This window comes from Euprymna scolopes, chromosome 24 (genome assembly GCF_053919585.1).
Source record: "Euprymna scolopes isolate OS-2025 chromosome 24, ASM5391958v1, whole genome shotgun sequence".
NCBI lineage: Eukaryota > Metazoa > Mollusca > Cephalopoda > Sepiida > Sepiolidae > Euprymna > Euprymna scolopes.
Window position 1 is genome coordinate 90,995,634 of NC_136505.1, and position 25,616 is coordinate 91,021,249.

At 31.7% G+C, this 25,616-nt stretch overlaps 2 protein-coding genes and 1 pseudogene across 28 annotated transcripts in view; 2 read left to right on the forward strand and 1 right to left on the reverse strand.

Moving 5' to 3' along the window:
• LOC145246840 (adenosylhomocysteinase-like 1) overlaps nt 1–25,616 on the reverse strand; it is a 736,073-nt gene that overhangs the window by 385,317 nt on the left and 325,140 nt on the right. For 4 of the 7 annotated variants that reach the window (XM_080108679.1, XM_080108675.1, XM_080108682.1 and 1 more), the window contains one exon: nt 8,543–8,557. The exons of the other annotated variants lie outside the window; for them this stretch is intronic. In XM_080108679.1, the coding sequence (XP_079964805.1) occupies nt 8,543–8,557 (15 nt within the window). The remainder of the gene's footprint in view (nt 1–8,542; nt 8,558–25,616) is intronic. 7 annotated transcript variants of the gene reach the window in all.
• LOC145246842 (uncharacterized) overlaps nt 1–25,616 on the forward strand; it is a 323,121-nt gene that overhangs the window by 67,338 nt on the left and 230,167 nt on the right. The window contains exon 1 of one of the 21 annotated variants that reach the window (XM_080108687.1): nt 24,193–25,616. This exon is cut by the window's right edge and continues 302 nt beyond it. The exons of the other annotated variants lie outside the window; for them this stretch is intronic. The gene's annotated coding sequence lies outside the window, so the exon portion shown is untranslated. Of the gene's footprint in view, nt 1–24,192 lie in introns of those variants that run through there. 21 annotated transcript variants of the gene reach the window in all.
• Nucleotides 23,517–23,644, forward strand: LOC145246980 (U2 spliceosomal RNA; annotated as a pseudogene).

The window sequence follows — 25,616 nt, forward strand, 5'->3', positions numbered from 1 at the left end:
ATAAATAGTAGCAGACATTGTTAAAACATTTTACTGGTAGAAAAATAAAAAGGTGGCAATTACTATACAACTGAGTGGGACAAGTCATCATAAACAAAATCATAAACAGGACAGAAAAAACTTCTTTTTTTTCTGAAAGAACAAAAAGAAACCTTAAAAGACATGGAAGAACAGACAAGAATAAGTTTTTACAAAAATGACAACAAAAAAACTTGACAACTCGTTATTAAACAAATCTTTCAGAAGGATCTTTTGATGCGAGCTTACAACAAAAACAATAATGATCTTAGAAAGAAGAATATGAAATGTTGACATTGCAGGTGGCAGAGCAAGTATAAAAGGATTTATCCATGCAAATTACAAAAGAAATTCATGCAGCCATATAAAAACAATCAAAAACGTAATTCGGTCAATGCTCGCTATGGGGATGAGTGCAGTTTTACAGGCTCTGCCGTGTGTGACTTTCTGAACATTTTTAGTCTGTTAATAACACAATGCACTGGAGATCATCGTGTAGCCCTAGGTTGGTTGGTTGTTTTTGTTTTACGGCATATCAACCTTTTTCAGGTTATTTAATGCCGAATCAAGTTATTTTGAGGAACGATTTTTAATGGAGTATATTTTTTTTTTTAAGTCAGATTCTATTTAACCCATAGTTGGAACCCTAACAGGGTAATACCACTCCGGGTCAGAGTGGACCTGGGAGCAATGGCAATTAAAGGGTGGCTCCACACTCCCCAAGGCCTGCAAGGTGGGGCCCTCACCATCGGATATAGTTTTAGGTCATATCCAGGACCTGTAGCCCTAGGAGATCCATCTTCCCAGGTCTTGCCTCCTGGCTTTTGTGAGGAGTAAGTTTATCGCTTGTTGTCTGAGGCACCCTTACCAGGGAATGCCGACGAGTCTACTCATTTTTATCAAGGTCAGAATGCTCCTCCTCTTTGGGCACTGGCCCATTTTCCCACCTTCCAACCTCATGTTACATCCTCTCGTGGTGGGAGAGTGGTAAATACTGATTATTGTAAAATGCCTTGAGCCTACTCTCAGTCTGCTAAGGCATCAGGACATCCAATAAAACTTTCTGATATTTGCATACTGGTTTTAAAAAAGGGCATTTTATTAATTACTATTTTTGTCTCCTCATTAATCAATTGAATAATGAAATATTATTAGGACGGATATTTTAATAGAAAGAAACTTTAAAATATTTCAGTTCGCACGTGTCAAAGTTCACCTACGTTAATTTGAGTGACTTAAAAATGAAGAAAGCCAAAAACCTTCTCAAACTAAAAAAAATTATATCCATTGATGGAAATTCATAAAACCAACACATCTGATTGGTTATTTAGCTAGAGTAAATACTGTGTAAAAAAAAAACAAAAAAACAAACAAAAAAAAACAACTTATTATCGATTTAATATTAACGATTATTTTGCTTCAAAACTTTTGAGAATTTCTATAAATTAAAACTACTATTCTCATTCTTAATGCTATTTTCAGCTGACGTAATCCCAAACTTTCTTAAAATGCATTTCTTTTTTTAAACTGGGGGAATTTTTGTTGTACTCTAGCACCTAAATTTATAAATAACAGATAGTTTACCTGCAGTATTTATTCATATCGCTTTCATTTGCAACATTTTATGGTACAACATTCCATGTATATACGATGGCTGGCATTGGTTCAGTCTAATTGATGCAGATATTTGAAAGAGATTTAACAGTTGCTAATGCGTTCTGCATTGTCTGCTATCTATTGAACCTGTCACATCACCTCGTGCTTGTACTTACAGCATTAAAAGCTTTCCAATTATTATTATTATTATTATTATATATAAACTTGCATTTCTGATTTAGAGATACAGATAAAACAACGTTTGTTTTTAAGCTTTATTTCTATCCAGAAATCAGTGACTTACAATTAAAGGCTTCAAAACCATGTTTAATCACAGCATTTGACGCTTAAGTTATTCATAAAATAAAATCAAAATTGTAACTAACGTTGTTATTGTGAATTAAAAAAAAAAAAATAATGGTAATGGTGAATAAAGGGAGACCCTAACTTTTAAACACACCGGAAGTTGGCATCCACGTCTCTCAATTGAAGTATAGAAGCACAGAATCGATACAATTTTCAGTTATATTTTATGTTTATTTTTTTTTCACGCCCTTCTAATAAAAATATATAAAATACGTAAACTTTTTTTTATCAATTTTAAAATTTTTTCATAATACATCTTTTCAAATAACTATGTTTAAGTTAATTTTATACATTTCGTTAAACTATTTAGATATTTTTAAAATATATTTACAGAAACGTGAAAAAAAAACTATGAATATATATTTTTTACAGTTTTAATTGTTTACTTAAGTTAATGTTATATATATATATATATATATATATATATATTAAAAAATGAAAAACATAATTGATAAAAAGTTTACATATTTTTATTATAATGCGGTGAAAAAAAACAATATATATATTTGGAAATTGTATCGAATCTGTGTTTCCACACTTGAATTTAGAGACGCAGGTACCAACTTCCGGTGTGTTTGAAAGTTAGGTTCTACTTTTATTCACCATCACCAAAATAATTATAAAAAGTAAACATATTTTGTTGTCCTTCCAATGTGAATTGAAACCAGAATTGCCTCATAAGGTGTCTTATCTGTTGTGCCACGGCTGTAGCTTTATCAATACACTAATCACAAACAATTTAAAATGTACAAATATTTAACTTTTGTCTTTAAAACTGACATTACACACTCATCGTACCATTCCCATATCATTTCTCAATGCTCACTAGCTAAGTTTCACTTTTATACATCACTAGCAGGGCCACCCGGCATTGCCCGGAGCATAAGTGTAGCGTATTTCTATTAAAACTGCTATTAAACTATCTTTCTCTCTTTGCCTCTTCCTGTTTACCCCTCTCTTCCTCCCCCCTCCCAACCCATTCCTCTCTAGGTGGACATAAATACACACATAATAGAATTAGTCTGCATTTTCTTTTCTAAATTAGGAAAAAATAACAAACAAAAAACAAAACGTTCCATTCCCTAACGAAACCCTCAAATAATGAATACTTGTTTTTCTAAATTTTAGACATTACTTATCCAGGGTAACGTCAATCAAGAAAATACCAACTTTGTGTTTTTGTTTTGTCCTTTTTTTTTTTACTTTTATCCGGACATACAAACATACACACAAACAACTATTTTTTATATTATAGATTACACTGAGTATACAGGCCCGATAGACTCTTCTCTTGATTGACAGCAGTAACGCTTTGCTGTTTAATAATGGCAAAACTATGCTAGTATTCACATTGCACATATTCTCATATCATTTCTTTCCATGCAACGCATGTCTTCTACCCACACTGGTCAAGTTTTAATAATAAATCAATGTGTAAAAATCAAATAACATTAACATTTTATAATTTGGAAGAAAAGCAATGATCAATCAAATTTGTCAAGTAATCAAAGCATGTCTAATAGCGATGCATTAAAAGGAATGTCTTGTATTAAATAAAATATACTTTTCAATGCATGAAAGGAGTACTTAGAATTTGAGAGGGTTAGATTCTACCTTCTGCATAATATTACTAATCATAAAAAAAATTGATAAATATTAAAATCAATTAAAAATACAACTTTATTATAAGAACATGGAACAAATATTTTTCAAAATAACAAGTAAAACAGATTTGAGTTATGTCCCTTGTATTAATAAAGCTATTAATCACACAAAACCAAAAAACAAGTTGATTACTATATATGAGAGAGAGAGAGAGAAAGAGAGAGATTATATAGAGAGAAAATACATAGGTTTTGCATAAATATATTACATGAAGTAAAAGAGAAGACTTTTATCATTGGTATTCATACTGTTAAAAATGCCCTCTCCCGCGCCTTTTTTTTTTTAATCATTACAGTTTTGGAAAACTTTTGGAAAAATTCCTTTCAATCTAAAAGGAGCCATGTAGAAATTTCTGTTTATGTCCATAAGTGGCTAGCACTTTTTAGGGTATAAATGGGAAACACTATACACAAAAGTTGGGTTTATAGCTTGATGGGGTATACATCACTAGAACTCAGAATATAACTAGGGAACGAACTCACACAGACAAAGTTCCTTTTATATAATAGTATATATATATGATTATTTACTATAATAATCATTAAATACCTACATACAATACACTAGTGTTTCATCCTTTCGGAAATCATCAGTGCAGGGTGTCACAATTAACACCAGTCGAGAGATTCGAACCCGGCAACAGAAGCCATCTCTGGCTTCATTAGCAAGATCTAATCCATTCAGCCATTAAATACACCATAAGTGTGTGTGTATATATATATATATATATATATATACTTTAAGGTATTGAAATAAATTAGATTATAGGTTGGTGAATCCAGTTGTTTCAAGTCTTATACAATACTAAAAGGAAATATTCATATAAGACAATCCGAGCCAAATAAAATTGCTTGATATACTATACGTTGTGATTTGGCTTTCAAGTGTAATTGATGCATATTTTATTTTATTCAAATTTAATCAACGTTTCTATATGACACTCACACCTTTGATGTTAGAGTTTGTGTTTAAATTTCATTTAAGAAGAATTTTTCAAAGCAAAATTTATAATTTGAACCCAAGAATACATTGAACCAAAGAATACAATGTTTAAATTAATGTCCTTAATCCATAGATTTTCAATGTAAGTACATCTTTTTTTCTCTGAGGAGATGTACTTAGATTGATAATCCATAGATTAACAACATTAATTTAAGCAATGTATTCTTTGGTTCAAATAAATTTTATTTTGAAAAATTATTCTTTTTAAATGAAATTTTAACAGATAAACTCTAATATATATATATATATATATATATATATATGGGAGATCCAAGTTGGTTGAATTTTAGATGATCCACACTGGGTTCTTTGCAAGACAAAAAGCTCAAGAACTACACAATAATGTTCAAAATCTGACTACTTGTATATAGAAAAAAATTTCCGATGGTTTTTTCAATGCATGACAGGAGGACTTAGATTATGAGAGTTAACTCCTACCTCCTTTATAATATCAATAATAAAAAAAAATAAATGCTGATAGAATTAAGTAATAAAATCAATTCAAAATGTAACTTTTTCTAAGAATATGGACTAATATTTACCAAAATTAAGTAACAGCATAGATTTGAGTATGTACCTTGTATTAATAAAAAAGCTATTAATCACACAAAATCGACAAAGAAGCTGGTTACTATATAAGAGAGAGAGAGAGGGAGAGAGAGAAATATATATTATATACAGATACATTATATAGGTTTTATGTATATATATATATATATATATATATATATATATATATATATGAGAGAGAGATAATTTGTTTTCGTCGTTGGTATTCCTAATGTTAAAATGACTTATTTTTGTATAAACGTTTATAGGTTTTAAAAAATTGTAAAAACATCTCTTTCCATCCATCTATAAAAGAGGAATGTAGAAATTTCTGGTTAAGTTCATAAGCAACTAGTACATTTTAGGGCAGAAATTGCCTCCAGTTCAACAATCTTCCTAACTGGAATAAGTATTCTTTTAAACAAATTGTAGCAAAGTACGTTATTATATTGCAAATAACATAATATAACAATAACAAATGACAATCTGATAGTCGGAATGAGAAGTTTCATTTTTCAAGGTAAATGCTATTTAAGTTTAACTCAAAGTTTAGTCAAATTAATTTTAGATATTAGATGAGATATATGATTTAAATTCTTTTTATTTCGCAAAAAAGTTGGATTTATAGCTCAATGGTGTATATGTGATTCAAACTTAAAATATAAATTGATAAAAGCTTGGAATTTGACTAAAAAATGTGTATGTATATATTAGTGTCTGGATTGGTTGGTTGTTTTTGTTTTACGGCATATCAACCCTTTTCGGGTTATTTAATGCCGAATCCAAAGATTTTGAAGAAAAATTTTTTAATAGAATATATTTGTTGTTTTCAAGTCGGTTTCTATTTAACCCATAGTTGGGACCCTAACAGGTACTACCACTCCGGGTCAGAGTGGACCTGGGAGCAATGGTAATTAAAGGGTGGCTCCACACTCCCCAAAGCCTGCAAGCTGGAGCCTCACCAATGGATATAGTTTAAGGTCATTAGTTTCTGGAGGATTAATCAGAATCAGAAAAAAAAAAAAAAAAAAAATCAGAAATTATAATTTCATCAGAATCCAAATTTGTGCTTTTTTCCAATGCCAAAAATGATTCCTTTGTCTTTTCTTATTTGATTTTGTTTAAAGCAAAATCTTCCACTGCTTGGTAGAAATAATAAAATAATATTTATTGATTTTAAACTAACAATGAAACAAAAAAATCTATAGATCATCCCCTCCATAAGTGTAATTTTTACGTTTGAGAAAATATGTGCACATTTTACATGTGTTTTACGGTAATAATAATAATAAAAAAAAAAAAAAAAAAAAAAAACTTTATAGTTAAATATTTAGAGATTTATAAAGATCGGGAATTTCCTGCGGATTCTGTAATTGTATCGGAATCGTGGAAAAATATTGGAACTATCTCAGCACAAGTATATATGAATACAAACAAAAATATTAAACAGAATAAAGACTCAGCATTACAAAGTCATCCTTTGTTTGACCCCTGTTTGAAAGAAGAATATTTATTGGTTGGAGGAAATGAATAAGCAGTGAGCAAGTAATAAAATCAAGCACTTTGATTGATGGGAAGTTTGGGTGGGAACAGCTTGACTAAAAAAAAAAAAAAAAATGAAGCTAAAATGTAAATCCATGCAATTTGCCTGATGATTTCCCATGTGAATGAAACAAAAACGTTTTTGTGTAGCTAACTTGACAAAAGTATATTTGTTATATCACTAGTAACCTGAACTTATGGATTGCACATTGTTAAAATAAATACTGAAATAAACTAGAAAAATACCCGTTCCAGGATGGGTAAAATTTTATGAACAGAAGTTTGACATCACCTTTATGACCTTTATTAATAAGAAATTAAAATTTGAGATATAATGCTACTAAACTGTATGCCTAGAATCCTTATTCAAATTTTGATAAAATCTATTAAATAATTTTGATTCTAGAAAATGGTTTACATTTAAGAGGGCTTAAGAAATTAAAATTCAGGGAATCTTGCTTGATTAGGGCCTGATGGATTAATGTAAACTTGAAAATTTTAAATTTGCAAATGGGAAATTGTCACCATATCAGGTTTGCTAAAAATCTTGTTAAAATACTTAAAAGAAACTGAAATTTGAGGAATAATTATTAATTGATGCATAATAGCTATTGTCAAAATTTCAAATATCAAAGACATTTTAATTTTCATGAAGAACTTCCATTCTGTCAGATTTTTTTTCCCTCAGCACCTAAGCCAACAGAGTCTAGATCAATTTTGAAATCCCCCCCCCCCAAGTTGATTGTGGTATGTTGCTGATCCTATGCAGTTCTAGGAAGTTCATTCTCGCAGGCTTTGTCTTCTCTTTTTGAGAACAGAAGAGTTTGTTGCTGATTGTCTGAGGTGTTCCTACTGAGGAATATCAATGGGGCTGCCTGGGCATTTTTTGCAGGCCAGAGTGCTTTTAGACTGTTGGCTCTTCAATTTCACTTTCCAACCCTTGTCGCATCTTTCCATGAAAGAAAGATAACTAACTTTTCCTCCTCTTGACTCGATTTACTTAAAACTAAGAGTAAATATAACTCACATTACTAATCTTTAATCTACCAGCTGTTCTAAAATTCATGATGATCGGTTAATTAGTTCAGAAATAATTCTATATATAGAAATGCATAAACATACCAAACTTTATAGAGATATATTAAATAGTAATTTTGTGTGCATAGGTTTGTTTTGGTTGTTTTATGGCATATCAACCCTTTTTGGATTATTTAATGCCAAATCCAGTAATTTGAGAAAAAGATTTTAAAGCTTAAATTTCTTTATATCTTCAAATATTTATTCATTGTGTTTGGTTTGATTGCTTTGTAGGGGAAAATTGTTTTTGTTTTTGACTTTGCAGAGCATGATTGAGTTTTTCTTGCAAATGGAAAGAAAAACAATAACATCAATGTTTAGTGCATTTTAGGTTAGGAAGCCAATATCTTCAGACGGCCTCATCTGGTAGCATGAGAACACAGTTTTGAAGGTTTCATTTGTTAATAAATTTTCTAAAAACGATCTTAAGTATTTTTTTTTTTTAATATATAATTACAGGTGTGTGAAAACTGTCCATAATTTGAATTCTTTTTAACATGAGATTAGAAACATGTATATCATCTCAAGGCTGAAGGAGCAGGGGTTGTATAGGGGAGAAATTGGTGATTGAGATAAAAACGGAAAGATAAAGCAGACATTGAATAACATTAGATAATATTTGAGAAAACGAGAAGAAAAATAAAGCTTATGAAAATGAAAAATGTATGATAAAAAAGAGAGCCTTTACATGACAAGAAAAGACTAGAGTGTAGGGGGGGATACTTACACATAGCATCTTGGCCTGGAGAGAATGAAAAGAAAAACAGGGAGAACGTTCAGAAACAATTATTAATGACAAAAAGGGCAGAAGAGTCAACGAATACAAAACAGTCGATGGAGAACGCGATTAAGACTGAAACATAAAATTCATAGAAGTTTTATTTCTTTGTTGTGCTTAGAAAATACGTTGCAATTAAAAAATGTTTTTGTTTTGTTTTTTTCCTGCAAAAGACACACACACACACACACAAAAAAAAAAACGGATCATCAAAAATAACTTAAAATTGAAATTCATTGAAAAGTCAAATTCATTTGAAATTGTCTTCAAACAAAAATGAAATAACAAAGGGAGATAATTAAGTTAGGGTTTGTATTTTTATTTATTTATTTATTTATTTGTTAATATATTCGTCCACACATAAAGAGGCTCAGTTCGTCCGTTGTTCAGGCATAATTTTGAAATAGTATTTTCATTGCTAAACATTCAGATTGAACAATGGAGTTGCTTTATTTTTGTTTTTTCTTTTCCTTTTTTTACCAGGAAAGTAAAACAAAATCAAGAAAAATAATAAACCCGATCATTAAAAAAAAAACAGTTTGAATGTCCATAAAAAAAAATATCAAAATATTAAATTTCAAGTAAAACCAATGATATCTGCTTAATTGTCATGTCACAGTAATGGACATATCCAAAAATTACAAAAAAAAATGATAAGGTAGAAAATTAATTATTAATGGAAATAGTTTTCGAAGACAATTAGCGAAAACTGAATCTTTGCTTCAAAAGAAACTAGAGTTCGAATAGTAACAAAGGAGGTAATTATTTTCTGAAACCTTTGAAAATTTTAAATCAATTAAGCAAAACTTAATTTTCACTAATTATCTTTGTAAACTACTAGCAGTTCACCCTGGCTTTGCTTGGGCCCTATATACTGTTCATAACTTTATGTGCACACATATATAAGTTTGATTCATGTCCAGGTAACTTACATCTAGTATTTCAAATGTTTAGACACAAAATTGGTGGAAGAGTTTCATTAAGTCTGCAAAGGTCAATTCTGACCTCTTGGCAGCCAAATTTTCGCCCAAAACCTGATTAAAAAACTTGCTGCATGTCTGAATACCCTTTATGTAAAATTTCTAATGTTTAAACCCAAAATTGGCTGAATAGTTTGCTAGAAACTGCAAAGGTAACATCTCTTGAACTTTGACAGCAAAATTTTCGGCCAAAAACCGACTAAAAAGCTTGGCCAATGTCTGAATACACGTTAGGTAAAATTTCAAATGCTTAGATCAAAAGTCGGCTAAGTAATTTGGTAGAGACTGTAAAGGTCAAATTTTTAAAAACTTAGACCCCAATTTTAACCCCTTAACATTTGTTTTGGGCTCAACTCAAATTAAAAAGTTTGATCCATGTCCAAGTAACCTACATCTAAAATTTCAAGTGTTTAGACCCAAAATTGGCAGAGGAGTTTGGTAGAGTTTTCAAAAGGTCAAATCATTGAACTTTGGCTCCTTGACAGTCCAATTTCTAGCTAAAAACAAATTAAAAAGATTTTCCCAAATCTCCATACCCCTTTATGTCAAATCTCGAGTCTGTAAACTGAAAATTGACAGAGTAGTTTGATAGGGAAATGTACACACACACACACACACAGACACTTTCATAGATATATAGCTTTTTATTATTAATTAATTTTCTGCCTATCGTTTTTCATAATTTCTAGATATGTTCATTATTGCAACATGACAATTAAGTAGATACCATTGGGTTTACTCGAAATTCAATGTTTGAATCTTTAAATTTCGCTCCGATAAGGAAGAAGCACCAATAGCTAAAATCATTTCAAAGACGCATTAACATTTTTCTTTATAAACGGCTCAAACGTTTTAAATAACGTGTTCATTGTTAAACGTGAAGATTGATTCCGGCACTTTTTCATCCGAACAAAAATAAAAAAAACATTATAAGAAATAAAAAAAACATTATAAGAAAGCTGACAGTCAAAAGAGTTTCAAATTAATTCCCTAAAAGTGATACTCCAAGAAATTACAAAGGGAGATAATTAAACGAAGGAAGTTTTTTTTTTACAAAGTCTAATCCTCTCTACAAGGAGCTCTGTTGGTCGGTTTGTTACGTCTAAGTTTGAAATAAAATTTTCATCACTAAAAATAGATTGAATGGAAACTACTTAAGATCTATTCTTACTTTTTTTTTTTTATAAGAACAGAAAAACAATACAAAATCCCCAACAATAAAAGTCAAAAATCACTGAAAATCAAATTCATTGAAATAATCTTAATTATGTAGCATTAGCCCTTGACATGAATGAAATATAAATATATTTTTGGATGTGCTAAGATTCATGCAAACAATTAAAAAGTAATAAATGGAGAAAGTAGAAAAATAGTTGTCTTGAATAAAATACATAAAAGACATAGAAAATATGACATTTTTTATATTCAAATTTACGAAGGTACGAAAAACTTTGTGCAAGTGCATTGTTGCTGTTTAAGAAGAGTGTGTGCGCATATATATATATATATATATATATATATATATATATATATATATGATGGATCCTCCTGTCAAGTCTGAGATTCCCCCACAACAGCTGAAGTTGCTCAGAAATTCACACAATTGATGTGTTTATACTGGTGAAGGTTTTTTGCAGGTGTGTTTTTATTTTTTATTTTTTGGGGATTTTTGAGAAAACATATGCACATTTAACATGTGCTATTACGGTAATCTGAAAAAAAAAATAAAATAAATAAAATAAAATATAACTATAGTTAAACATTTAGAAATTTTAAAGAATCGGAATCAGTAATTATATCGGAATCTGACAATATAAGGCTACAAGAAAACTCATCATGTGTTTGTTCCGGCAGCCATCTTTGTCAATATTGTAAAGCTAGACAGGTTTTATTCAACGTATGAATTAAATTGTTTTGAAACAAAAAAATTTTTTTTTATTTCTATCGTTAAAATGTTTTACTATTGAGGGTATGACACCAATGATTCCGACGATCGTTTTTAGAACCACCGTTTATAACAAATGACTAACCAATCAAAAGCTTCAAAACTAACTATAAAAAAATGTCGAATTTTGGATTCAATCAGTTCGTTGTCGTCTGTTACGAACCTGCATTTGATTCTTCACCGCCATCTTTGTTACAAGGAATTATTTAACACTCAAGATCGAAATTGCATTTGATCCTTTGCCGATTTGATTTACTGCCGCCATCTTTGTTCAACATAATGTCTCAACACTTAACATCTATAATGAACTTTTTTTCCTCTTGCCGCATTATATTGTCATGCATCTTTTTCCTATCTAAGCAAAGAATTTAAAATTTTTATGAAGAGTATATGCACGAAAAGAAACAGTAATGACATGATATAATAACCGTTTGTTTCTGCAGAATGAAGTACGTCTGTAAAAAATGTACTGAAATTTTAACATGCTGGAGGAACTGTTTTTGCATGAAAAGTAAATATTTGAATCTTGGAATGTAAATATACTATTATTCTTATATATATATATATATATATATATATATATATAAATCTCGCAATCATGAAATATATATATATATATATATATATATATATATAAATCTCGCAATCATGAAATATGTATGTATATATATATATATATACTAGCATGGGTGCCTGGCGTTGCCCCGGGTGTTTGGAAGTGTATGCAGAGCAAAAGAAAAAAAAAAAAAAAGAAACGGTCAATATTTTTAGCTTTGACCCCTATTATGACCACTTAACATTTATTGTTTTGGGCTCAAATCAAGTTATTAAGTTAGATTCATGTCCAAGGAACCTTTATCTAAAATTTCAAGTGGCTAAAACAAAAAAACAAAAATCAAAGACTAAAACAAAACAGTTTGAATTTGTTGCAAATGCCCTGACCTTGATGAGAACTTCTATTAGTGGAACATAAAAACCGTCAAAACTGATGAAATTCAATTTTTAAGAATGAAAACGTTTCAAATAAAGTCAACAGGGTGAAGAGAAGCGAAGAAAAAAAAAAATGGGGAAGTCAGCTGACCAGTTTTGGCCTTTCTCAAAGCTGTATAGAGGGATTTGTTTTGGAAAAAAAACAAAACAAAAAAAAAAAAAAAAAAAAAAAAAAAACAAGTGAGAATCGAAAATATGTACAAATAAAATCACGTTGCGTTATGTATGGAAAAATTAAAAAATTTGGGGAAAGCGATAAAAATAAAGCAACATTATATTACTCGAAGACCGTAGAGACTAATCACGCTCAAACCGAAGAGGCATTTGTTCTGTTTACAGAGGAGGCCTTCTCAACCGAACGTGAAGTCCCCAAGATCTTTAAATGGAATAATGAGTGAGCACAACTCAGGATTGAAAATGAGTTCACGCTAAAGTTGCTGTACATGATGGGTTATTTTTATAAGATGGTCAGTAATTGTAGACCTGTATGTGTTAGCAAGTACGTCTATGTTTGGTATGTCCTATTTCTGATTTTGAAAGGTATGTGTTGTCGGACTTTTCCATCCAATCTTAATGTTGTTCGACCTATATAGCTGGCACTGCAACTACATTCAAAATTGTAAATTACATTATTATTATGACGGGAGGGAGGTAGAATATCTTTTCGAGAGGATGGCATTAACATTCTCGTAGAGAACACGACATGCACATTTGAAGCAGAATAACAATTTTGCACTGCTGAGCTGATTTGCTTCGTGAATTTCACACTTACTGTCCCCAACCACGGTAAACGCAGATATACTGGACATTTATTAACCGTTTGAATTTTAGTTACAGAGGACTCAGAGATTTTCCTTTGCATAACTGACCTAATCATATCCAGAGGGTACCCATTTTTGGATAGGGTATCAGTAATTATTTTAAATTCCTCATCCAATTTTGATTTTGAGCAGATCATAAGGACACCATGTGTTAGGGTCCAAATCAAATTGATCTTACATTTTCGATACAACTTTGAGAAATCGAGAGCAAAACCGGTCAGCTGACTTCCCCCCTTTTTTTTTCTCTTCACGCTGTTGACTTTATGTTAAACGTTTTTAATCATGAATTTAAGTCTCCACTTCATGATTGCGATAGTTACATTTTATACTCCTCAAAGAATCATGAAATATATATATATATATACATATACTAGCATGGGCGCCCGGCGTTGCCTGGGTGTTTGGAAGTGTATGTAGAGCAAAAAAAAAAAAAAGAAACGGTCAATATTTTTAGCTTTGACCCCTATTATGACCACTTAACATTTATTGTTTTGGGCTCAAATCAAGTTATTAAGTTAGATCCATGTCCAAGGAACCTTTATCTAAAATTTCAAGTGACTAAAACAAAAAAAAAATCAAAGACTAAAACAAAAAAAAGTTTGAATTTGTTGCAAATGCCCTGACCATGATGAGAACTTCTATTAGTGGAACATAAATACTGTTAAAACTGATGAAATTCAATTTTTAAGAATGAACTATGTCCTAAAATGGAGTACTATTGCCACAACTGAGCAGGGGCTGCTTGGTGCGCCTATCCTGCCTCGATAATGTTCAAAATCGGTTTCGAAACCTAGTAGGTGATGCACTTTTTTCTTCCCTTTTTTTTTCCCCACAGAAGAGATGTTGCAAACCTGCCTCTGCCCTATCATTATTTTCATGGCAAGTGCTCATCTGAACTCCAATCTATGGTCCCTCCCTTTGCCAAACCTTCACAAAAAAAAAAAAAAAAAACAAAACACTTGACGACTATCCACAGGTTCCCCCATTCTCTATCTGTTCTCAAATCTAAATGTAGATTCCATGAACACAGCTTCTTTCCTAAAACCATCCACCTGTGGAACACAGTTCCACTGGTCTGCTTTCTGGTCGCCTACAGTATGGTAGCCTGCAAGTCTAATGTAAACAAGTTCTTGTTGAATCGTCCTCTTAAATAAACAAATTGTACCCAACTTACACCATTAATGATTACTCCACTACCACCTTACATTCATTAACTCTTATCCTCAAGTGGTCTTCGGTCCTTGATAAGTGGTGACTCCCTTGAAGAAAAACACTTTTCCGATTGTGAAAATGCTTACGGAATTCAGGGCAGACATTTTCTAACTAATTAGTACAAAAGTGGAACTCTTGTTGGCGATAAAAGTTTTTCAGGAACCAAAACGCTGTTTGTTGAAAACACTTCAAGACAATTATGAAGTTCCGTCATTTGTCAGGAGACAAAGAGAAAGCGAGATGGGGAGGGGGGGGGTGAGATGGTTATGGCACCAAAAACGTGGCTTCTCAACTTTAGGCAAATATTAACTACCATTGAAATAAAAAATGAAAGCATTTTATGTTCAACCAAAAATATTTTAAAGGATTGCATGATTTGATGTCCTGTAATGTTCGATAAAATCGTTTGGATATTTAGATAAAAATTGTTGGATGCAGCAATCAATTAAAATAATTTGAAATAGTACATTAGGTTTGTTAAGCTCCTTTGAAATAGCATTTTATTTGGTCTATTATCGTTCTGTTTGAAATAGTACTTTATTTGGTCTGTTATGGTTTAGTTTGAAATAGCAGATTTGATTCGTTAAAATATAATTTTAAATTGAAATACTTGCCAAAAATAAACGTTTAAAACAAAAGCATTAAAACATGTTCATTTACTTTAATTTTTATGAGGTGAGGTATTAGGGTTCTATTTGAGTAATGTAAATTATTCAGAGTGAAATAAGTTTTGACATTATTTTTGAATAACTTATTTTTACTTGAATGTATTGCTGTGGTTACCTAATTGTTAATACAATGAAACTCTGGTGTTTATAAAATAGTCCTCAAAAGTAGAACTGTATTATTGTATAATTTTGTTTATCGATACTAACATTATTAGCAACACATGTGCATGCATGTTTCAGCTGTGATTTTTATTGAAATCCAGCATCAGGTTTTCAAATATGTCTTTCTGTTTTAAAAATTTCTGTTTTTGAAGAGGACAAGTATGAGGAGTAAAAAGAGGAGGTGAGGGTATCTTATATTCAATTCATTTGTATGACCAGGTTATGAATTTTCTAAAGTGTGGCTTTAGGTCAACTTACTCATGAGAGATGAAATTTAGTACTTCACTTCAGCTGTTAAAGAATAATTCACACCTACTTACGAATCCACACACACACATTTATATACCTATATACACTTTTTATTATATACACACACACACATGTATACATATTCACCCCCCCTCTCTCTCTCTCTCTCTCTATATATATATATATATATATATGACTTCTTTGTGCAAAAATATTTAGTATTTACTTCAACAGTGCTGAATATATAGATAGAGCCAGATAGTAAATATACTTACTATATATTTATATATATATATATATATATGATGATGATGATTGCAACGTCTTGTCAGACGAGTGCCACTCCCTCAGACATTTAAAATCCATGAGCCCAAATGCCCGAGGGAGTATCTATACAAATATGATGTTACAGAGTCTTAGCTTTGTACGACAGCTAAGTCTCTCTCTCGGTTCAAAATGTTGAGATCCAGCAACAAGCAAGAGCAAATTAAACTGCAGACCAGCTTAATGCGGGTAATGGTCTTCCGCTTTATGGTTTTTTAAATCAGAGATTTGCTTCTCCTAGAAAGGTTGCCTTCACCACGGCTTACGGGAGCCCTCTCCACCCCAATACACATATACGCACAAATATACACGGTGCTGGTTGGCCGTTGACCCAGAAAAAGAGTTCATTTGCCCTTTGGTGTATATATATACACACACACAGTGTTGAGACGATTAATCAATTGGAAAAATCAGAACTTTTAGGGGGGGGGTATCTGAAAAAAAAAAAAAAAAAAATTGTGCCTATTTTCCAATACCAAAAATGATTCCTTATCTTTAATTTGATTTTGTTTAAAAACAAAATCTTCTACTGCTGGTAGTAATACTAAAATAATAAGTATTAATGTTAAACTACCAGTGAAACTAAAATCAATCCCTCCCACAAGTATTTTTACATTTGAGAAAATATATGCACATATAACGTGTGTTTTTAAGTTAATCAGAAAAAAGTTACACCCGTACAGTTAAATATTTAGAGATTTATAAAGAATCGGAATCGGGGAAAAATACTGGTATCGTCCCATCACTAATATATAATATCCCCCTGGTTAATCTGAACCGGTCATCCTATTTGTAAATATTCAATTAATCGATGCTTATTTTCAATCATTCCATCTTTTTCTTGACTCTCACTTTCTTTTCATATCGTCTCCATCCTTTCATTTACAAACAAGGTTAAACAAATGCAGTATACAAACAAGCTGTCTGAATAGGCATCTCCACACAATTTACTGTCGAGCAGATAAATTGCGTGGAGATGGTCGCTTTCATATCGTGAACTAGGTGTATTAGAATTTTTGTAGGAATTTTTGACACCCCTAACACGAAACTGCGAATAAAATATAAAAAAAACTTGTAATTTCTCTTTTAAAAATGGGTTGTTTATTTTCTTTATGGATTATACTTCCAAAATAAACTATTAAAGTTGTATAAAAAGTAATAGAAATATTTTCTTAAAAACAGTAATGAAATTTTTTCAATTTTTAAACTTTAAAAATCTATCAAAATTTTTCTATTGATTCTATTTTTACGATATTTTCAGGGTCAATGTGAAATTTTATGCTCTTTCCAATACACCGAATATAATATTCTAGACAACTGTTTTTTTTTTTAATTCACGCCCCCCCCCCATTTTGAAATGTCTATTAAAAAGTAAATAATTTACTCACCAAAGTTTTATATATCACAAATTGAAGATAAAAGATCAATAAATAATATATTCAAATTTAAAACAAAAAAAGTAGTGTTTTTTTTTAAATTTACCTGTAAAGTCCGAAGTTTAAAACCTTTTTTTTTTTCAAACCACGTTGTTTGTTTTTTTTGTTTGTTTTTTTTGTTTTGTTTTTTTAAATGAAACCTTGGCCCTTACTCCTTTAATTGAAAAAAAAAAAAAAAATTAGGGTTTGAATTACATTTTTCGAGCAGTTATAAGCTTGGAAACACAGGGGGTTGAATTATTCAATATTTTTCAAAGTTTCTGACACACCTAATCGTGTACAGAGCTCGCTCTAAACACTCACTGAATATTTTGAAGGCATAGTATTACGATGCGTAAGCCCTTGCTCTGCAGGCAGAAAGAGCTCTTCATATATATATATGAATTATCTGCCTACATTCTGTTGATATTTGCCTGGGTTTTGGGTGTTTTTTGTTTGTTTTTTTTTTCTTTCAATACCCTAATATAGGTAACATTTTTTTTTTGTCCATTCTTCCATTTCCCCACACCACATTTTATAAAAAAAATTATATTGTTTTAAACGATAATTACTAAACTTCCCCCCCCCCCTGTTTTTAATTGTATTCGCCAATGTTTTCTCTTGATAATGTATTGGCTGAAAGACGCCTTCAGGTTTATTTTAATAGTTTTTTTTTTATACTAATACTTTTCACTCCTAAATCGTTTTTATTAGCGGATTTTTCTCTTCCCCCTAAATAATTATTTTCAATTGTTTCCCAACTCGGCATGGCTCTAGATATCTTGTTTGAAGCCATATGCATGTATCTATATATCTATAAAAGTGAACGTGTCTGTCTGTCTGTCTGTGTACATTTCCCTACGCAATAACTCTGTCAATTTTTAGTCTATAGACTCGAAATTTGAAATACCGGGTACTGAGATTTGGGAAAATCGATGTGACGGGTGTCAGCCAGAAATTTGGCTGTTAAGGGGTCAAATTTCAACGATTTGACCTTTAAGAACTCTACCAAACACCTCCGACAATTTTGGGTCTAGACACTTGAAATTTTAGATATAGGTTCCTTGAACCTGGATCTAACTTAATAAAGTGATTTGAGCCCGAAACAATAAATTTTAAGGGGTCATAATAGGGGTCAAAGTTAAAAAAAATTAACCATTTTTTTTGTTTTTTTGCTTTATTTGCACAGCATACACCTCCAAACACCCGAGCAACGCCGGGCACCCCTGCTAGTATATATATATATATATATATATATATATATATATATATACACCAATGAAAAAATTGTATTTTCCAAATTCCAAGACACTGTTCACCTTACTGTTTATTTCTTTCAGCATATTAAAATGATCAATTCTTGACGTTATGATGGACAACATCTTGGAATTGGGAACATAGACTTTTGCCATTTATTTGTATATGCTCTGTAGTTGCATCGAGCTTAATAAATTAAAGGATTGGTATAAATAAAGAATGAAATGGAATTGAATAAGCATATTTTTCCCGATAAACACACACACATATATATATATATACACATACACACGTTACCTTCATAATCTAAGCCCTTAGGAAGGAATATATCAGTTTGAAAATTAACAGATAATGATTTTGTAAATACAGAAATGCAAATTAAAAATAACAAAAAAATAAAAATTACATTAAAATTCGAAATAAACACCAACTAAAATATTATACATGTTCTCCTTCTCCCAGAACCTTTGACAAACAGGGCCAGATGGTTTGGTATACCTTATTTAACCCAAAGTTGAATTTGGACAGATGGTTTTCATATGTTTTTCCCAATAATATTGGCAAGTGTTCACAGCGTTTACTTTACTCATACCAGCAGGTGTTCATCGTCATCAAAAACTAAAGCAGCTTTTATTCGAGGTGTGTGAAGAGGTTGGAAGGTGGTATTAGATTTCTTTCGGTGCCTTTGTAGCCAAAAACGATCATCAAAGCCTGTAATGGCGCTGACATTGTTCTGGGATTGCTTCTCAGCTAGAAGTCACGGAAATTCGATCTTATGCTGACAGTTGTATGAAGGGTTTGAATGCAAAACGCGAACAAATGCTGCAAAAATATGGCGGTTCATTATTCTAACCGCATTTTGTTAAAGTAATGCAACGTAGTGAATATGAGCGCATGGGAAAATAGCAGCAGCAGCAAAGGATAGCTGGCTTGTGAAGTGATTAGCAACAGCAGTTGAAAAACGCGCATGAGATGAGGAAATATGCCCGAGAAGAAAAAAAAAGCAACAAAAAAGGGGGGGGGGATATGCACCACGTGATCAGGGGAGAAACAATGTCGACGTCAGAGAAAATGGATATGAAAAGTCGAAGGTGAGAAATGCCTGGCTATGGCCGGCGTGAGATCGGAGAAGAAAAGTGTATACCGGGTGAGATAGACTATAGCGAAAGACTTAAGTGATGTCGAGATGGGAGAGTAACGGTAATAAAATATAATAATTATTAATATTATTTCATTGACTACTGTACACTCTATAATGCTTATCCTCGAGTGGCCTCCGGGCCTTGATAAGTGGTGATTCCTATGTAAAATAAAAAAATAAAAAAAGGGAAAGATATCAACCAGGATTTGTTTATTTGTTCCTTTTCAACGGTGTCGGACGGTGTGGGAGAAGTTTGAACTGTAACGAACGCGGTTCGAACGTAACGCGCATGTTACAGTAACTCTTGACTAATATTCTTGAGTTTATACAATATCGAAGGCAATTCAATGCAGAAGGATAACGGATAGACAAAAACTGAAACAAAGTGAAATATAACTGAGAAATAAGCTATGTAGATTCACCTTTTTATTCAAACAATAATATTAAATGAAAAATGAGGAATACACTATGTATACGACTTTATTATATCAGCAGAACAATAAGGAAAAGTAAAAGGGGAAAATTAAGAAAAAAGAAACTTCTTTAGACCATGGCATTTTGAAGCTAAATGCTTCTCATCAGAAGAGAAGAGCTAGAATTATACCAAATGCAAATATTATTAAGTCAGTTTTTATCTATATTTGCATTGAGCATTGTTGAAGTAAATACTGAAAATAGTTACATAAAATTTATTTATATATATGTCTGTTTATTGTACATATAAACAAAGAATATCAATTCCTTTTTGGTCTGATAAAGTCTTGTCCCTGAATTGAGATACCACTGAAGCATGTATGCACATATGTAACCAATAATGTGTGTGTGTGTTTTTCTCACAGAAATCATCACTTATCAAGGTCCAGAGGCCACTCGAGGATAAGGGTTAATGGATATATATTAGTCACTGTGATTATAGCGTAAACATAAGTAGTGGGAATTTTGTAAATTGGATTACTTAGGGGGACGGTTCATCAAGAACTTGTTTACGTTGGACTTGAAGACAATCAGATTGTAGTCAGTTGGAAAGCAGGCAAACGGAAGAGAGTTCCACAGGCGTGCAATTCTAAGACTATACACCAGCTCTGTCCTGCATTGATCACTTTTAAATAATCACACGGATTTACATCTAGGAAACCAATCGATACAACTGGTGTGTGTGTGTATGTGTGTGTATGTATATATAATATATATATATATATATATATATATATATATATACTATATTCACTTTTATGTAAACAAGTTACATTATGTCACAACAACAAGAACAAAGCCATTGTTTCGGTCAAAATTGTGATCTCATCAGGTGAGCTATACTTCCGGTTACACTAGAACCCAATACTTAAAATATGAGATTTTAAGGACTAGCTTTCAATGTATCCAGAAGTCTAGGTCACCCGATGGGGTCACATTTTTGACCAAAACAATAGCTTTGTTATTGTCATAGCATAATGTTTACAGTAAAGCAAATAAAAATAAACATCTTGCTCTTCCTATTGAGCACTATCAATAACCTCGTTTGTACTAGTGTTCATATGATTAATTGACGTCGGAAAAATCAGAACTTTTTGGTGTATCAGAAAAATTTGTGCCTATTTCCGATACCAAAAACGATTCTTTTTTTTTTTTTTTTTAACATAGGAGTCCCCACTTATAAAGGCCCAGAGGCCATTCGAGGATAAGGGTTATAGAGTGTACAGCAGTCAATGGGATAATATTGTAGTAATTGTTAGTAATCGAAATTTGGTGAATTGGATTACTTAAAGGGTGCGGTTCATCAAGAATTTGTTTATGTTGGACTTGAAGACAATCAAGTTGTAGTCAGCTGGGAAGCAAGCAAATGGAAGAGAGTTCCACATGCGTGCAGTTCTAAGAAGGAAGCTTTGTTCATAGAATCTACGTTTTGATTTAGACACAGATTAAGAATAGGGAAAATTATTGACAGTGGTTTCAGCTAAACGGGTGTTTTTCGTGAAAGATTGGTCAGGGGGAGGGGCAGAGATTGGAGCTCAGACAAGGACTTGCTATGGAAATAATGATAAAACAAAGACAGGGTCGCAACGTCTCTTCTGTGGGAAAAAGGTTGCAGGGAAGGGAAAAGGGCATCCCCTACTAAGCTATGAAGTCTATTTTGAATTCTGTCAAGGTAAGATAAGCTGCTTCTAGCAGCTCCTGCCCAGATGTGACAGCAGTACTCCATCCTTGAACATACTTGGCTTTTATATAGATAGAGAATTGCATCAGCAGTAAGATATCTACTGGAGTGGTAGAAAGATCCCACCATTTTTGTCGTTTTTATTTGATTTTGTTTGAAACCAAAACTTCCACTGTTGGTACTAATGATAAAATAAATATTTACTGATTTTAAACTACGAGTAAAACTAAAATCTGTACATCATCTGCCACACCATAAGTGCATTTTCACGTCTGAGAAAATAGCTGCACATTTAACATGTGTTTTTACAGTAAGCAGGAAAAAAAACCCAGCTCAATACTTAAATATTTAGAGATTTATAAAGAATCGGAATTGGGAATTTAATATGAAATTGGTAATTGTATCAGAATCAGGAAAAATATTGGAATTGTACCATCCCTATTTTTAACTCTTGGATACCTTTAACCAAGAACTCTGTGGTTGTGTGTGTGTGCATATGTATTATATATATTATTTGTTTTTACATAAGCAGTAATGTGTTGCTACACAGTCATGAGCATATTTCGGTCAGCTAATTTACAGTAACTAGAGACCTCATCATCAGATGGTCTAGCTTATATGAAACAAACTTTGCAATCCAAAAAGTTTTCAAACTTTGCTTTCATATAAGCTAGACTGCCTGATGAAGTCTCTAGTTACTGTAAACTAGCTGACCGAAACATGCTCGTGAATGTGTAGTAACACATTACTGCTCATGTCAAAACAAATAAAAAAAAAATATATACCTTGCTCGACTTCGGTACTGAGCACTCTTGTATTAACATCGTCATACTTCACTGGTTACCTTACCCCTGAACAATAACATCCTTAAAATTTCATGCACGCCTGATTGAACATGACAGAGTTATTCTTTTTTCCGATTTTTTTTTTTAATATCTTTTTGATTTGTCGAACTGTCTTTTTTATTTCAATCGGCATGTTGCATGAAATGGCGCCAAAAAATTATTGTTCAGCCATATTCTACTCGAGCGCTTTCTATCGGTTCATCAGATTATCATCAGCAGTGATTGTTGTTGTCGTTTTCTTTTCCTTAGTGTATTTATAGTTTTTTTTTTTTTTAGTTCTTTTACTTTTATTTTTTATGGGTTAAAGGTTGGTGCAGAAAGGTTAGATATGAATTATTTTTAGTCGCGTGCAAGCGACTCTATAAGTCACTCCGTCGGTCGGTCTGTCCGTAACACTTTTGTGCTTGGCCTTTTTGGTTAAGATCAAAGGTCTGTTATTAATAGATGCTGTTCTTAGCTTTTTAAGGTTTTCTTGGCCTTTTGGCGAAGATTGGAATTTTTTTTAATTGTAATTTTTTCTTTAAACGAAATAAATTAAATATAAAGATCAAAGTGTAGTATCTGTTCCGGCAGATACTGCAAGCAAAGACCATATGTGGGGGAAACCTAACATATAAGATCTTGGTCAATGTAGGGGCAACCCTTCATACCAATTGTCACTATTTAGCTCCCCGGGGAGTTGGTCCCCATTCCCCCCTTCACTACTCACTTTAAAAATCGGCCTTGTTCCTAATTTGCTTGGTGGGGGAGCAAATAAATACCGCTTTTCTTGGCCTTTTGGCCAAGATCAACGTGTAGTATCTGCTCTTAGTACATGCTGTACTTATTGTGATATAAAGTGGGGGATCACTTTTCTGTATTAATTTAATGTAAAATGATCACCCACTTTACAACCAGTCAGTCTCAAAGCCATTCAAGTCATTTTCCAGATCATTCAAGTTGTTTTTGAAGGATTCCAGTTATTGTTTTAAGCATTTAAGTTATTCTTAAGGTCATTCAATTCATCCTTAAGTTCATTAATGTCATTCTAAGTCATTTACTTTTTATTTAAGTCATTTCAGCCCATTTTTCGGTCATTTTAGTTTATCTTTAAGAATTTCATGTCAATCCTACATTCACGCATTCATTCATTACACGAGAGCACGCGACTAATGGCTATCGGCCTTGTTATTTTTAATTTCGATTTCCCTATTTTATAGTTTATTTATTTAGTTTCTTGTTAGTTAGTAAATACGGTTAGTATTTTGTCCCAGTGTTAAATGAGATCGGGTTACCAAGGAGGAAAAGAAGGGATGAAAGATTAATTCACGCGTGTTGATTTGAGAAAATGAGCATTTTATATCGGTGGATATATATATATATATATATATATATACACATAGAGAGAGAGAGAGAGAGAGAGAGAGAGAGAGAGAGAGAGTATGTGTATGAAAGAGAGGGGGATAGAGAAACACACACACATATACAAGCACATTTGATTAAACACGACAAAGTTATTTTTTCCAATTTTTCTGGATATCTTTTCCATTCGTTGAACGGTCTTTTTTATTTCAGCTGGTATGTTGTATAAAATGGCGCCTAAAAGTTGTCGTTCAGTCATGTTCTTCTCAAGTGCATTCGATTATCATCAGGAGTCATCATTGTTGTTATCGTTTTCTTTGGTTATAAAAAGGTGGGTGCAGGAAGGTTAGATGCTAATTATTTTTATTTTGAATTTCGATTTTCTTATTTTATAGTTTATTTAGTTTCTTGTTATTAAAACGACAACAACAAGCATTTTATACAACATGCCGACTGAAATAAAAAAAGACCGCTCGACGAATTGAAAAGATATCCAGAAAAATCAGAAAAAAGATTATCTGTGTCGTGTTCAATCAGACGTGCTTGAAAAATGACTTGCTGCCAAAATATCCAAATATCTATATACACACTGTACTTAGCATATATATATTTTTTTAATGTTACTGAACAATAATTAATGTTTCTGCTTTATCCCCCTTTTTTATTTTTTATTTTTTTGATGTTACTTCAAGTATTTTATGTAAGTTTTACGTTTCATTCTTTGCAATTACTTTTGATTCAATCAATTGTCTTTTAAACAGGAAATTAGTCTTTTGAGTCCATATCTGCTGTATAACTTTTTAAAATAAAAGCATGGGTGATCATGTACAATATATAAGCTTTTCATATAACTGAACACCTGTGAAACTGTCTTCTGTTTCCCTGCTTTCAAGCTGATTACAATTTGGTCATCTTCAAGTCCAATGTAAACAAGTTCTTGATGAGCTGTCTCCTTAAGTAATCCAATTTACCAAAATTTCCACTACTAATGATTACTACGATATTGTTCAAATACTGTACACTCACTAACCCTTATTCTCGAGTAGCCACCAGGCCTTGATAAGTGATAACTCCTTTGGAAAAAAAAAAAAAAAAATTACAGATTCTCCAAACGATTCTCTTAAAATAAAAATTTTAAACTTCATTTTCAATTGCTGGTGCAAATAAGGAATTTTCTTCTTTTAATTTTTACCAATAAAATTCACACATCGTAGTTATAAGAAAAATATAATTTAAATTCATTTTATTTGTGTAAAAAAAAAAGTTGGTTTTTGTTTAGTCCAGTCCATCAGTATTGGCAAATGTGACAAGAGGGAACCAGAAGGTGTGAAAAAAAAAAAAAAAAAAAAAAAAAAAAAACTTAGAACATTTTCAAAAGCTTGGGTGAATTACGTTTGAATGAATTACTGAATTTAAAACATTTTATGGTCTCTGTGCTGCAGTCTGCACCACATCTTTGGTTTTGGGTTTCTGTGGCTGTTAACTGATTGAAGAAATTTGCAAATTAGTTAACTTTAC